Raw genomic sequence first — 16,958 nt, 5'->3', positions numbered from 1 at the left:
TGGGGGGACGGGCACCGCCTGACCAGACGTTATCGTGTAATATTTTAATCCCATTTCGAAGGATTGGTTCTTGATGTCGGCTTGGAACTCATCCATGGAAACGGCGATGCGTTATGCTTTAACGAGGCCCAAGGCACAATGGAATTTTGAGAGCACTCGGATGTGATCTCCATCGATTTTAATGAAATTTGACAGGGTGACAGATCAGCATCCCCAGCAAGTGTAACCGTAATTATAACCGTAGATAGCCAGTCAAAATATATTTTGTAATTTTATTTTTATAACATTGGGAGGCCCCAAGATCTTTACGGATTTTTCTTTTATAGCAACAATTTCGTTTTATATTCGAGAGGCCTTTTATCACAGCATGAGATATATGTGGAGAATAAAATTATGCTCGTAATTAAACGGTGAAAATAAAATCTCCCTAATGAAAACGTTCACTCCCTATTAAGCACTATCGCGCCATAAATTCGTGCACAGAACACCCTAACCGCGCCTTATTCCCTTCGTTTTCATTCCTTTTTATTGTTGTTATTCTTTTAATTTTTGCCCCACGTGGAAAGGCACTTCGAATCCGACCGTGAATCGTAACTTTCACCTTTTCGTGATCTCGACTTAAGTATTACGTGACCCGCGATATTAATCACGTGCTACGCCAGGGCTAAGGTCGCGTATTGAGCACGGAGGAAGTTACGCTGGAGCAAATCGTTTCGTGCCACGCGTGCGTCTATGTGTTTGTGTGTCGCCTGTCGCGCGTAGCACGCGTATGCTCCCCCGAGTAGGCGATCGTTTATGGTCGCGTATCGTGTTCACGTTTTTTTCTGCCTCATTTTTTTTTTTTATTCTTCACCGCTCGCGTGATTCTAGCGTCAGATTTCCACCGGCACGCGAAATCTCGATGAAATATCGAAAACGAGCTCGTCGAATTCGAGAAACCGATCCGTTCAAGATTTAGGGCAACTCGATCATCCTCGAGTGGACATTACAAGACTCTGAAGCTCTGATTTCACGAGAAAGGCGTGAAAAAGTTTTTCAATGTGACTTCTCATCGATGCAGTACAGTAGTGCCTCGTTTATTGACCGTAACTTGGGTCCGTACGTGGTCAATTATCGAGGTGGAGCTATTTTCAGTAACTTACGAGCATAGAATATTTTTAATAGATCATTTGTATAGTTCAGAATTAAATTAATTGGCATGTTTTAATTTATATAATTGGGATTGGATACATGTTGTTGCCTATTGCCCTGTTGAGAGCTAATCCGTTACTGTTCGAGTGTACTATCTTTTCGTCCTATTTGACCTTGTGTCCCAGTTATAACGTGTTTCGTGTCCCAACAACTTGATCTGCTTACTCTACCATCTGAATGCAAGTTTATAAACTTCTTATCAATAATCTCCTTATTCTTCCAATACATTCAACCGTTATCAGATTTATGGAAAACCTTGTTCAATTTTCTGCTCGAGTATTTCACTATTGTCAATGCTCTTTGCGTGTATCAGAGACAGAAAGAATTCTTACATAAATAAAATTTCGTTTATCTGTTATCCATTGAGAATGAAAATTAAAATTATAGCAAGACAATCAAAGATGAAAATGTTTTTATTCCGAACTTAAAAGCGGTTTCCGTGTCACGAGAGGGAAAAAAACGAATATGTAAAATGGATCACGCAAAACACGTGGCAAGTAATGGCTGCGTGTAGCTTCGTTGCGTGGACCTTCGCGTGACGAAAAGTTAAATAATATTTGCTGTTACGTGGACTAATTAATACACTTCTTTTACGACCACTCTTAGCGGCCAATTCGAATGTAAATTCAGGTCATGTTGGCTAGAAAACATTTACAAATCGTAAATGAACTTAGGGAAAACAAATATCAGAATTGCAAAACCTTTCCATGTAGAAAGAAAAGAGGATAATTGAATTTAAGATATAATGAATTAATTTTTAAACGATTGAAATCAAACAAAGGTGCCCCAAGGAAATTAAAAAGAATTACTGTCTCGGAACTTATGCGAACTGACTGCAAACAGTAATTATTCTTTTCGTTATCTGTTAGAGCTCCACGAACTTCGTATCAATTTTCGAAGTTTCTGCGACAGTGAAGCCTGGTTCGAACTATCTTCACACGCACCAATTCCTCGTTAATTTCGTCGATCATTAGGAAACACGGATAGTTCAATTTGATTTATTCGATGCTTGTTTTTTTATTCATTATTTATTTGAATTTTGAGTTTGATTCAAACTTGAACTTAAACATTAGTTTTCACAACGAATAGAAACTGAACAATTTCAAATAAATATTAATCACATTCAGAATCTCAATTCTATCGTTGAATTTTATGAGAATGATTTATCAATTCTGAAATCGTCAACTTACGTCTTGGAGCATCAGACCATAATTAACGTGGCTTTACACTACATACATAAGTGATTTAGCTGTACTATAATGATACACTTCGGACCCACGTACTAATGCGAGTCTCTTTTTTTAATTCTTCGACTAAAAAATTATCCTTCGTTCTCTTTTTACTTTTATATTCCTGATATATAATTTACACAATTCTATCGTAACTAGCTCTCCGAAAAATCGTGGTAAAACTAGATTTCCTTCGTGCTCCACGAGACTCTGGATTGTTCTATTATGAAACAAAGCAAAATGTTTGGACTCTTGTTTTTTCAGCAAACACGAAACTGGTTTCCGGCCAGGATTATCCTAGTCCATGAAAATTATTAAAATAAAAGGTGGGGACGTTGCACAGGTATGCATACACGTACTCAGAGGGGTGGGAAGGTGCAGAGGGTTGCGTGGGGGTTGTGGAATGCGGGGTGAAACTAGATCAATACGGACGAAAGCGTAGCACGGTCGCGAACCCGCGACACACAAACCAGGAAAAAGGGCAAACTCGAACAGACGGACTGACAGACTTAGGGCAATGGGGAGCCCTAACAGGTTGGTCCCTGTTAAAACCCCACGACATTTAAAAATAAAAAAAAAATTGTTCTCCCTTAACAAAGCCCGTATAATCTCCATCGATGGTCATATTTAATTGTCCACTAATTACATAACAACTGACAATAGATCCACTATTGTTGTAATAATTTTTTGAAGGACTAGATTGTCCATATGGATGTTGTGAATTAATTGATTTACTGTTAATGTTTTTCTCTGTTGTGATTATTTTTATATGCACCAAATTGTCGATGCTACTATTCGGATTTAATTAATGACGTTATCTGATCATAGATACGACTGAAGGTTTTATTTGTGATTTGGTGAAGACCTCCATCTAAATTAAGATGCCTAACCGTTAACCTTTGTAAGGTAAACTTATATAAAGAAGAATGAAACGTATTTGAAAGCATATTTTAATAATAGATCGTCGGACGTAAGCGAGAAATATATACGCACACATGTGTGTATATCTCTGCTATAAACGCAGCGAAAACGTAGAGTGCCCATGACTTTCCAGCGCTGTATCGAATAACGTAGACAGAAGTTGTTGTATGTATCACAGCTCGGGAAATGTTCGTGAATTTTTCACCGAATCAATTTCTGCCATGGAAAGTATTAAGACACGTTCTTCTATGACAATACAAATGAACAGTGTGCGGTTCTCGAGTAAAAAATATTTGGAAATATGTGGGTGGCATATGAACCTATGCTTAACTAATTTAATCATATCCATTATTTCAGTATATTTAATACGATGACACGTTTTAAACTAGTCGAAATCGAGTTCTAGTTGGGTAAATCTTGCTCTAAGCCTCTATTGTATTTTTTATCATATTTGTATACGATATTAAATTTAAATATAGACATGTATAAATATACTATAGGACAATAGAGAAATATGACTCCATGGAAATATGATAGATGCCTCTATACGATTATAGCATAGAACAATAGAGAAATATGACTCTATGGAAATATGATAGACGTCTCGATACAATTATAATTGATATAAATATAGCGTCTAACTGTGTACAATTATAGCGTACAACATAACCTTCATCATATTTATATTAGACTCGAATGCAGCCATCTATTATGCTTTTATCATATTTGTATTCCGATAGTTATCATACACGAGCCCCTGAAAATGAGGGTAACGTGATTCTAGATAGTTTGAAAATCGAGTTAGCATTGTATTCCTGTTTCTCGGTAGAATATACACCTTTATGCATAAATTTCAGAAAATTAGGCACAGTTAAATTACACTATTATCATTCTCGAGGTTATAACTTTCACATACTTTGTAACTCACGATAATTTAGTTTTTCATTTTGAAATTTATCAATTCTTCTTGTATAGAAAGTATACCAAAAGAATATCTTTCATCGTACAGACGATACGCTATCATAAGGATTTATTATTTTCTTTCTTAAAAGTTAGCTCTCAAGTTTGAACGTGTTTTCCCCCCAAAAGCAACAAACACTGTTTCCGATTTATTCCCAACTTACTTCCACCAAATTCCCTGTTTATTTTTGCGACTTCTCGAACTCCCCATTCACGTTCCACGAACGGTTAATAAACAATCGAATAAAACGCGAACGAGCGACGGCAGACGTGATGCGGGAAACAAAGAGCGTTTACGAGAGACGACGAGCAAATGCGAAAGGAAGTGGAGCATAAATCGGTCTTGTAAACATTTTTATCGCCGTTTGTGTACCTTTCCAGATCTTTCAGGGACTCTAGACACCAGTGGATCTGCTACAGCTGTTCGGCGATGCTAATATAGCCGCAAAGGTCAGTTACTCGATTAATCATGCACTTTCCGCGGAACTTTATAAACACCATCCAGCGGCGACTATAGAACGGCGCGAAGCATATAAATATTTATCGATTCAGATCAGCTGATCACCGTAGCCAGTGGCTGTCGCCAGGAATTCTTTTTCCCTCGATGATTCTAATATCTTTCGTTTTTTTTTTAAATTTTCATGTTTATGCATAAGGATATCGAAGATTCTACCGTCTTTTTCGGAATTTTTATATCTCCGTACGAGTTCATACTAGCTCGATTGATCCTGAAATTTATTTCTTCCCGAAATTTTCGTTTCGTTTTTGTATGTTTCTACGAGAGTGTTTTTTTTTGCGTTTGGTCAGTGATAATTCAATTAATTTAGGAATTCATAAATGTACCTTTGTGTGTTTTCGAAGAATGTAAATTGGCATTATTTTCAAAATTAGACATAAGACAATATCCAACCTATTTTGAAGCACACGAAAATATTTTCTGAAAGTCAAGAAAATATTATATTTGAGAAATTTTTACAAGTAAACACGATAAGCCTCGCTTTTTATCGACTCAAGTTTTCAGTGTTATTACTTCAGAAGTAATCATTTCTCGAACGAAGGACTATGTGACTCCAGGCATATCAGTTTTCACAATTATCCTAAAAATATCTCGTACAGCACGTATTCCCCCCCAAGCAAGGCGCAGAAATGAAAAAAGTGACTCATGAAATGTCCTTCGATGACCGAGGTCTTTAACTATACCTCGATTATCTCACATACACAGAAATTCTTCGCTCGACGCAGAATTTTCTATAGCTTCCGACTATAGACGATAAACGCACAAAGTTCCGACTCGCAAAATAAAATTAAAAATTAATTCAAATATCTATACGAAAAAGAATCGAGATAATATTTTCAATTTTTAAATGTTTTTCGTAACACTTTCTATCGTAAGTATATTCGTCATTATTTACTATTGCAAACATAAACAAAACCGAACCAGATGGAAAACAAAAATGAAAACTTTTATGCAACCTGTTGCAACTTCATTGAAGGCAGATGTTATACTTATATCTAAGATTCAATATCAGTTTTCTTACATTTTCTCAAACTCGAGGAATCAGTAAAAGACAATAACCATTTTTTTTTTGACTTATAAAATTATATTTTTTATATCTTCATAAAACTATCATCAATCGATTGAAAATTTTATCCCGATTAAAACGAGTCCAAACACGACCACATTCGAGCTATTTGTACAATAATTATACGTAATTCGAATAATTTTGGAAAATATTTTAGCTATTGCAGAGAGAAAGAAAAATCAGACCTGGTAGAATCTGTTATTTGTGTCCAAATAAGGTCGTGTTTGGATTCATTTCCATTAGGAAAATCTCACCAGTCGATTAATAATAATTTCATATTGCAATATCGTATTGCTCTCGTTTACCATCGTCAGTGTGCGGAAATCGAATGCACCCTTTTGTCAAGTACATTCGTCGAACGCCTATAGGCGTTCATCGCACAGTACTATACCGATCGACTGCTTAGGTACCAAAAGGGTCAAGGTTCGCGACCAAACAGAAGAAAACCGGCTGAACCTAACGCGGCTATCTGGTACAAACCACCCAAGAAAAGAAAACCTCCGAATCCAATAATTTTTTTTGCCAAGCCTTGGACAAAGAGAAACGATTGAGTCGCCAATCATATTTTCCGCCAGCGATATCCATCGAATGAGAAAATGAATGTCAGCCAGCCACGTAATCGATTCGACTATTTCAGCAATCGGGATCGCGTGTGTGCTAAATAAAGTGTCCCCATCAATCGCTGTCGCTATAAATTACGCGACTTTATTTGGAAGCATTACTTGAATAAGCATTTGTTATACTACAAACGATTTAAGCGTATTCCGGTCATTATAATTTTATTAATTTACCCATCACTGTTTGCAAATTCCTGTCCCTTTTAGATGTATTGTTATTACAGTTATAAATTATTTTTTATAACGTAGTGTTTAAATTATTTTTATCTGAAAACGTTACCCTGAAAAGATCGATACAACGAAGTATCGAACTTCGACTTTTTCTCTGATTTATTCAATTTTTAAGTTGTTTATTTTTTACTTTGTCGGTGCTTCGAATAACAAGGTTCAATTCAGCGTGTTTTCGGCGACGATTCGTGCCTTGGTGAATCGTTTTGCGATCTACATGCGTGATCGTAGCGTGCCCATTTTCTTCATTAGCCTGCAGACACACAAAGCGACAAACAAAGCGCAGTAATATACGCACGTACATAGGGATAAGGAGTAACTCTGGGAGAGGGGGTGACAGAGCTGGACGAAACAACTTTCTGTAAAAGAATTCTTTATCCAACCAACCAATATATTACCATTTACGTAGTATGCAACATCTTAAAGAAATATACTATTAGAATTTTCCACAAATTGTTGATTATATCGTTTATATGCGAAATTGTTTGCAAAATGTAATTTTATTATAATTCTACGTTAAAAACTGAATCGTAAATGTAGAATAAAATTTTTCTGTCCGACGCTGCGTTTTCGAGGAAATTAAATTTTAAAACTCCTAAGGGCACACTACTTGGTCCGACCATTACTAGTTGTTTCTACTTACATCAGTCACGGTGAACCTTGATACTATCATAGAATTATCTGTGCGTCCTAACTAGTTGGAACTAGTTAAATTAGGTAATACCATGCTATCGTGAATGTTTACAAACTTCAACGCAAGTAGAAATACCAAGCATTGGTCAGACATGTTAGCTAAGAGCCTTACCCCATAAGTTTTCAATTCCAATTTTCTCGGAAACGAAGCCTCGTACGAAAAAATTTTATTCTACATTTTCGATCCACTTTTCCATGAGGAATCAGACTCTTGATCGTTGATCCTACATTTTACAGTACATCTCGAACAAATAGGAAAAATACATTGTAAATTGCTGCTCGCAGTCGCTTCTAACCCAGATCTCGTAAACAAAACTAAAATCCCCGTCCCGTCCACTAACTAATTAGTTTCAGCCAGCTCCGGCGCGACAGTGCAAGCGTAATCAAGCGACAACGGGGGAAACGAAACATCGAGGGCTTTATTAAAAGACCAACTGTACAACGACATTTCGTCGGTGAACCACAAAAGCACTCCACAAACGGAAGCCAACAGCAGCAACAGCAGCGACCGCGTGACAACAGTGTTCTCTCTCAAACAACATACAACAAGCTGCTTTCGGCGTACATCAGAGGGTTGTTCTCTTGGTGATTAGCTGGCTGGGATGTGACCGATCTCCGCGGTCTCCACAGAGCCAGCCTCGCCAATCCGTACTTCGTCATGCTTTCTGGGATGCTTCCTATTCGCCTCTGTTCCACCTGGTGCTGACTATCCCAGCGATCACCTATCGCTCGACATCGTTCTCGTCTGTTCTACGTGTTCTCTCAAGGATTGATCCTCGATGGTTCACCTCTTCAGCGCGTGGCCTATTATCTGACGCGTTTTGTCGATGCACTTTCGCAGGATGTTGCGAAACGACATGCTGTCCACGTGCATTCAGAACCCAAGATGGGGAGGTCCAGGTTTGAGCGGAACTTGGAATCCTCTAAAGTCCACCACTGGTCTCTGACACTAGAGAAGGTGTCTTGGACTCGATAGTCCACGTATACGTCTAACTGGACCCTTCGAAAGTTCAACTTTAACACAGTCCACTGATGAATCCTCGAATCTGACCACGTGTACCCTGAAACTCTCTTGGAGTCCAAACACTATCACTTGTGAATCCTTAAATCTGAACTCTGACGACTGATGTCAGTCTGTGGACGGTACCGAGCAGTCTCCACGCATGATCCTCCTCCACGTGCACCTCGAACGCTAGAAAGGACCTCTTCTTCCGATCCTTCCGTGGACGACGCTGACAGGGACGTACGTAGCAAAAATATCTCTTCCCCTACGCGTTAGTTAAGCTCTGATGAAAGGTAACAGCACAGCCAATTAATTATCGAGACGGTTGACGATTCCTTACGTTCGGTGCTCAACGATCCAACCGTTTGTTTCACCGTCCAGGCGCGAGTGACAGAGCCTGCTTTTTATCGCGACTACTTTATTCCAAGCACACGGCGGAGCTTTGATATGTGCGTCTCGCCCCCGCACCCGCGCGCCGACCGGGCGCCTTAGTGGCTCGCGACGTCGGCCAAGGTACAGGCGTCTCGGTAGTCAAGGCACTGGACATGCGCGTTGAAACTGGCCTCTCGCGTTCTCGACGAACCAAAGCGTAGCCAGGAATCGGCATAGCAAATTTCTGCGAACCCCGCTGGACGTACGAAAGCTGCTCGAGGACGAATTGGAAAGATCGTCTTCGAGGGACGTCGACAGGTCACCTTGAGGGATCAAGGATCAAGGCTTCGTATCGATCTAGATTACGCTAAATACAAAACCCTGCTCGTAGAAAACTGAACAGTAAGCTCTGCGTGTATCACCGTTTCGTCCGATCGATCTGAGGACAGTTTAACGGAAAGATCGATCAGAGCATCCGGAGGGGGACGTATCGGTTTCTCAAAGACGGATAATCGAACGGACTTGTGGAGTAGTCCTGAGTTTTGATATCTTTTTTTATATTGTCATATCGATGCGACGACGAAGAGATCCACGAGATTTGGAAACACGGACGAGTAGTCTGGTTTGGGGGACTTCGATGTTAAGTTCGGGGGAAGAGCGTTCCTCGCCATTGTTTCGATACAGGGTCAACGAAATTGGAGCAATCACAGTTATCGGCTTTCTGGGAACGGAGTATCAAGCGTTAGGGTCGACAGAGAACACTGTCGTTGAATATCGAATGTCACGGTTAACTAGGCTCGGGATTCTCTGTGTAAAAATTAGAACACTGGTATTGTCGATCGTTCCCGGATTTGGGAATCTTTGAGGTATTGCTCTGACACGCGAGGATCAACGAAACACCGAGGACTTATCGAAACTCTGATTCCATTGTTAATCGCTTTTACTTTCAAAGTGGGTTTCTGGAGACCTAGACGGGGAGCCAACGAATCCCAAGAAGGTTGATGTTAGTTATTGTCGGATACCTCCTGGGTTTCAGTTTTGGGTCTTCGAAGAAACTTTGAGGTTAGTATTGCTCTAGAGCACGAGGACCTAACCCCAAGAACACTGCAGTCGTCAACGAACCTCAACCTAGTAGGTGGTCACAAATGATCCTTGTTAACATTGCTCCGCGACAGAGAGTCGACGAAACCCCAAGAACACTGTCGTCGTCGATTGCACGGTGGTGTCTTGGAAGAAAACAGACCCTTTGCGAGAAACAAGAGCACTCTGATCGTAGAAAAACAACAGTTGGCCGATCTAGGGGAGTCTGTGAGCGGGTTCCTCGTGGATCCATACGGCAGGTGTCAGGGAGATCGTCCCGAACGACGTCATCGACGTCTACGCGTTGAACCTGGTCCTGTCTCGGTTCCTTCCTCTTCCCGACTTTCCCGCGGCCCGTATCGATCCCGTCTCTGGTGGCAGTGTCGCGTTCGGGCCGGAAACCGGAACGGGGAAATCCCCGCGACGCGTCAGCCACGGAAAGTTCGCCGCGGCGCGCGATCCCCGTGATCGATGTCCAGTCCGTCTCGCGAGTCGGAAGCACTCGTGTATCGGTGACTTGCGTGTCGGTTCGCGGCACACACGTGACTCGAAGGTCATGCTCCGGGGGATCGATCGTGGGGAATGCTTCAAGAGGCCGCGCGGTACTCCCGGAAACCGCAGGTCCGCTCGTACTGACGATCGGTCGGTCTCCCCGTGATCGACGCACCAGGTTCCTCGCACCTACGCCGAAACGTCACGTCGCGAACAGTCCATGTCATTTTTCACCAAGGATCCCTCGCGCCTCGGTCCCCGCCAGCGTATCCCGTCGTTGGAAACGGCTTCGATCGTGTCCCAGCGGCCATGGAAGCTCGCGCACGTTGCACACGGAGGGCCTCTGCGAGACCAGCTTCCGGCGCTGATCGCCTCGTTTCGTGTCTAATTGACCACTGCCTCCCCAGCACTCCGTGTCACCGTGTCCCTGTCACCGATTAACGCGATCCCGCACCCTGGACGACCGCTCCTCCCGCCTGATATATACGTGTACACGCGGCGAAAACTCGTCACTCTCCGCGATGACTGCTCTCGCGACATCGAGCGGTCGCGCGGCTGCGCACACACCGTTCCCCGTTCGACCCTCGATTTTACTCTCGTGCCCTTCTTTTCCACTGCGCTGCCTTTTTAGGCGCACTCGTTGCCCGATCGTCGACGCCGAGATCCCTCGATTTTTCGGTTCGTTCGTTTGAGGGCTTTGCGTTGATTGTTGGTCTCCGCTGATTAATGCGCGATCAGGTTTTAGGCTGATGGTGTTTTAAGCGAGCTTTAGAGTGACACTTGGTACAGTGGAGTCTCAATTAGATTGGTGGATTTCATATTGTACAGGGATTTACAATGATAGCAGTTTGAATTGAAAGTGCGTAGGATTTCGATGGTATGTCTATTGACCAAAAATGATTGTAATTGACCCCCGAAACTGAAAATAATTTTTCCTGAACGATTTGGAAAAATTTTGTATCGCCGAAAAATTTCAGGGAAACATGTCAATGCATGGTCAGACATTACATTTTCGGTAAGGAATTTTTTTCTCGAAAGTGCGTAGGATTTCGGGGGTGTGTGTATTCACCAAAAATAACTGTAATTAACCCTCGCATCTAAAAATAATTTTTCTAAAACGATTTGAAATTTTTTTTTTCACCGAAAAATTTTCTTTAAACGTTAATAACTTTTTAACGAAGCATCAATAAACAAATTGGTATTCTTGATTTTCGTTTTATTTTGGCCTCTAGAATCTCCCATTCAAATTGCCAAACATTGTAATTTATTAATAAACAAGAGAAACATCGAACGGAACTTTGAAATATTTATGTCGGAGTATTACGAAAGTTTGCTAGCAGAGCGTAACGTAACCATAAACGTTCATGAATCCGACCTGGTGGCTGATCGATGACTATGCCGTCGCGTCGACGCTTTCTAAATAAGAAGCATCCCTTCCACAACGTTCCCGCGATCGGAAATGACCATTAAATAAAGAAATATTTGCGGGCAAATACTCTCGATGCCAACTGCCTGCGTAGACAGAATTTTCTTTGTCTACCACCGAGTGCCTCTCAGCTCCATTGACTTGGATAACAATGGAGGCGGCAAAGACAACAAGAACCATCGACTTTCTTGCCCCAATTATAGGCTCGCGCAGCCGGTACACACTCGTCGCGCGTACCATTCATTTGCCGAGACAATAATTTCCCAAGGGCGGCGCGTATTTTGCAAGAAAAATGTGCAACCGAACGCCGAGGCGATGCGTGGGCGGTCGAGTTCGCGGCACTTTCTTATCCGATGTCGCGAGTTCGGTGGAATTTTAAGCTCGCTGGAGAAATCATGAATTTAAATGGAAAAAGGGTTGGTTCAACTTCGTTGAATTCTTTAGGGACACTGTATATATTCTGGAGGAAGAATTACTTTTTTTCCGCACTTTTGACCCGATGTTATTTTTATTGTTTTGGCGTTCTTGTTATTGTCGTATGTTATTATTATTCCAGTTATTGCAGTAATTGTTGCAATGTTAATATCATCACTGTTTGTTTAAAGATTTATTTGATTTTGAGAATACTATATCGTTTATCCATATTTATGATTTTAATACATTTAGTTAATTCGAGAAATTGATAAGGGTGTTCAGCGATATTGAATAGATAGCGATAAAATAGATGAATATCCGTGCAATAAACGCGTCGTGCGCGGCTACGAAAATGTTGAGTCAGATTTATAAATAAACCGCGTTATCAGATGCTCGCCGCGCTATTTTAAGGTATCGACCAATCAGTGTTAAGGTCAAGCGCGCCCACGATAATTCGAGGACTATCAAAATTTATCCGCCAGACTAATCCTTGACTTCTCGGTCGCTCGATCAAAACGGCGTTAAACAGTACTCGAAAGACAATACTGGTTGCATTTCAAAATATCTCGAGTGCCAAATGATTTACGAGCGATTACAATTATTATTGAGATTTATGTATAGAGTATCGACTATTTAAAACAGGAGCAAGAAGCATCCGAATTTGAGTAAACGGAACACGATGGGTACAGAAATTAAAAAATTACGAAAACACGAATTAGAAATTTTTAAATATCGAATTTACACGCAAGCGTTTATAAAAATAATGTCGGTTATATCGTGTATTTCCAAGGCTTCGATAACTTATGGTTATTTTTAATTTCCTAGATGTACGATTTTCATCCCAGATTTTGTTACGTCATCAATTTCGTAAGCGACATTCGTTTCTTTGCATAACGTCCACGCACCTATATGAATTGGATGCAATACCCGAGATGTCATAGCAATGACACAACGATGATGAATTGCGATATAAGTAACTAACCTAACAACGACGATGCATTATAAATTTATAAAAATTAATCCAGTGTTTGCTTCTTGCACACTATCAACGAGAGTATCAGACAAACTTGCGTACGATATTATTTTTAGAATTATTCGATAGTAATTTTGAATGGAAAATCTATACTTTCAATTAAAATATATATGAACAAAATATGATTATGAATACTGTGTATATTTTTAAAATTAATTATATAGCGTATATAAATGTTTGTTAGCTGCGAAATAGCATAAAAAATGTGTTTCAGACACAACGAAAAGGAGCATAAAAAATCTATGAGACCATTAATCTTGATATAATTAGCTGTAATCGCTAAATTCAAAGGAAACTATATTACCCGTAAAAAATATCATAAAAATTCTACGACGTCATTAGCACCATCCAGTCGACGGTGAACATTCTCAAAGGAATTTTATTAGCCAATAAAAAAAAGTCCAAATTTCCTTCGACTTAACAAAAAATTCTAAGAAACTAGTACAATGTTTCGACGAAAATTGTGTCTCGTAAAAATAATAATATACTTTCGTTAACCACATTACGTAGTAAACATTTTAGATTCTTGTCTATGAAATAACAAAATATTGACACGTCAGGAAATCGAAGTTCCATAGTGTGGACGAAGGGAGTTTGAAGATATTATCTTGCAAAGAATAAATTCTCGATAAATTCAGCTTAAACGCGTAAGTTTGAAAAGTGTCAGAATTCAGTAGCCCGGCGTGTCCCAAAAATTCCATCCGCGTTACGTAACGTCCGTTACGTTACCGATTCGCGTTCCTCATGGTAAGAACTCGACGCGAACTGACCCCGTTAGGGGACTTTTACTTTCCATCAATCCACAGTGAATTCCGTGTATCATACTCGAACCGTTTCTGCGCCAGTGAAAAGGTCGACACGGCGAGTGACGAATAAATTTAGCGACTCGAAACGGGAGCAAGAAACCAGCGATAGAATGCGACGAACAAAGAGCCTCAGCCTCGTGGAAATTGGAAACATGCCAGTGGCGCTATCGCACGGAGGGTGGCACAAGTTGCGAGGGGTGAGGGTTGGCCGAGTAAGAGGTGACATCTAGTCGCGGGGAAATATTGACCGTAAAAATGGCGTCAACCAGAATCTACGAAAAGGGAACCCCCATTGAAAAAATCGTTGACGCGTGTCGTTCAAAATTATCACATTTTTCTCGTAAAAATTAGCTGAGAATTTTTGTTTAATTTGTTTTTTTTAACTTACGGTCATAAAAGAAATAAAACTTCGATGACGCGATTTTATTGGGAAAGGGCAGTTAACACGTGACCCACGAAGGACACGTTTTTTGACAATGAAATGGTATACTGTCCTAGAATTGATCAGGTTATTATGTTTCATGTAGTAAAATTGCAATCGATAAATGCTTTGATGAAAAGATGTAACAATACGAAACGAATGGTACTGATATCGATTTTAATGTGAATTTATTATGGAAGTGGTCCACGAAAAACACGATCATTGATAATGTAAATATTTATGAGGGATGAGAAGGAAATATTGCGTGAATAAATATCAATAAATGCTTAATTTTAAAGTTATATCAACACGGGAAAAGAAAACAACGCCTAAATATTAACGTTGAAATTATTTGTATGTTGAAAGTGTGATTATGTTTCAAAGAAAGAATTTTTAAGCAGTATTTAAACAAATATCAACTTAATTTTAAACGCCCAAACATCGAGTTATCAGAGTACCAACAGCTTATTCAATTTTGGAGTAGTTACGAAGAGAAATTTATTTTCGTATTCTATGGCGTGGGTCTCCGATGACCCACGCTGAACTTTGCACCATTTCGTTTCACTTTGTAAGCGAATACCAGTCTCATAACCACGACGAGCTACCCAACCCAAGAAACCGACGAGTAACTTTCAAAAGTAATCTTGTTGGACTTACAAGGAAAATGGCCAGGAGGTTTCGAGCTTCTGTGACGGACGCTTTTCGTGTTTCGCGGCATGTCGGTTCTCAATTCCATGGCAACTGTATAAAAGGGAAAGAAAAGGTCAGAATTAATTCGTCACATTCCACGGTGTTTCGATTATTGCAAAGCCGGACAAAACTCATAATTTAGTTAATTAAAAAAAATATTCCACGTTTTATCCAATATCAAGACAATGAAAAATAACAGAATTTTTTTCTCAGTATTTCTTCAATGGTTTATTTCATTTAGAAGAATATTGTTTCGTTCATTTAACAACTCTCCAATTATGATTATTAACATCACGGGCTCTTAAATTAATTTATCAATTAATCGTGTTTTACAAAATTATGGTGGAAATTTTTAACCAAAATAAGCACTTTTCATTTGTATTTTTTATAGGTTAAGTTTCAAGAACAATAGACACTAATTGCTCCCTCAAAATTTCCTACAAGTTTTCGAAATTGTTGAATACAATTTCATTTTGCTTTTTAGCTCAATTCACAGGCAACATATGTTTTCCTTTTATTGTTTAAAACTAACGAACGGATTTTAAATATGTGTATTCACTTTTCCAGACCACATTTGGTTTCGATAAAAAATAAAAAAATGGTCCATCTAGCACGTGTAATCGAAACACTATGCATTCGACGAAAATATACAAATTCGGGATTGGACATCCAATAGTGAAGAATGTTTCTTTTTGCAAAATTACCAGTGCCAGGTTTAACAATGCCGTCAATTAATTTTATGATTTTTTCGATTGCCAAAAAACACGAACAATAAATCCTTGAAACAAAACCCTTCGGTGCAGAGACAAAAGGCTCGTTATTTGAAAACATACTTTTCCTTTTTAATGGCACATTTCAGACAACAAAATGCTTTCAAATAAAACAATCAATTTCAACGGCTCAGCTTGTATGGAAAGAGTACAATTCTTGATTTTCATTCGTAGCAATTACGAGCAACGATCAATGCAAATTAACCAATTTTTATAATCTAAAAGACGCATTAACAATTCAGACTAAAATATTTATAACATTATAGACCTCAAAATCTACTCTGATTTACTATTACTTTCAAAGAAATGACCAATAATTATTGTAAAATAGACATTTTTTACTACTGCTGAAAGATTATCATAGTAATTTCGAATAAGGTACACTTAAAGACCAGCACGTGGACCTTGCACGTGCCTAACTTGAACACAAAAGTCACGAAGCTTGATTTCACGGAATGGACAATATCTGAGAACGCATCGTTTGATCGGCCAGATTTATCGATTCCGTCAAAGTACACAATGTTCATTGTGACCGATTCAAAGGGTGGAAACTTAAAGAAACCCTAAAGGAACTTCATTCAGAGCGAACGGAATGAAAGCAGAGTGTCTCGAAAGCTTGGTCCCCCAATTTTCAAGCTTCCGGAGAATAAACTCGCGACACCCAACAATGTACTAGTCGAACCAGGTGAAAGTGCAACAAAGGGACCATCGACTTCCACAGAATTTATATGTAACGTCTTCCAAAGTTGGAACACAAAGAAAGTTTAAATATAAACTGAAAGAAATCCTGAAGGAACTTCGATCACCGTGAAAGGAGTAAGAAAAGCGTCCCCGATGCTTGGCCCATCAATTTTCGCGTATCTTCGAGAATAAACTCGCGGCAGCCAACAATCTACTAGTCGAACTACCTGAAAATGGAATAAAGGGACCGTAGACTTTGAGGAAATTTACATAGAACGACCAAACTTCAGCTACAAAGAAACTCTGAAGACGCGCTTCGTTTCGAGCGAAAGTAAAGTGTCTTTTAAT

General features: G+C 39.6%; 1 protein-coding gene across 11 annotated transcripts in view; it reads right to left on the bottom strand.

Annotated features, from left to right (window-relative positions):
- The window catches only part of Ih (hyperpolarization activated cyclic nucleotide gated potassium channel Ih), a 154,730-nt gene that overhangs the window by 103,739 nt on the left and 34,033 nt on the right, over positions 1-16,958 (bottom strand). For 8 of the 11 annotated variants that reach the window (XM_076769226.1, XM_076769227.1, XM_076769228.1 and 5 more), the window contains exon 4: positions 15,127-15,210. The exons of 1 other annotated variant lie outside the window; for it this stretch is intronic. In XM_076769226.1, the coding sequence (XP_076625341.1) occupies positions 15,127-15,210 (84 nt within the window). Of the gene's footprint in view, positions 1-7,966; positions 10,861-15,126; positions 15,211-16,958 lie in introns of those variants that run through there. 2 more of the 11 variants (XM_076769219.1, XM_076769221.1) reach the window with 2 other exon arrangements.

This window comes from Colletes latitarsis, chromosome 7 (assembly GCF_051014445.1).
Source record: "Colletes latitarsis isolate SP2378_abdomen chromosome 7, iyColLati1, whole genome shotgun sequence".
Classification (NCBI taxonomy): domain Eukaryota; kingdom Metazoa; phylum Arthropoda; class Insecta; order Hymenoptera; family Colletidae; genus Colletes; species Colletes latitarsis.
Note: the sequence above shows the minus strand (reverse complement) of the source record. Positions and strands in the feature narration are given on the sequence as shown.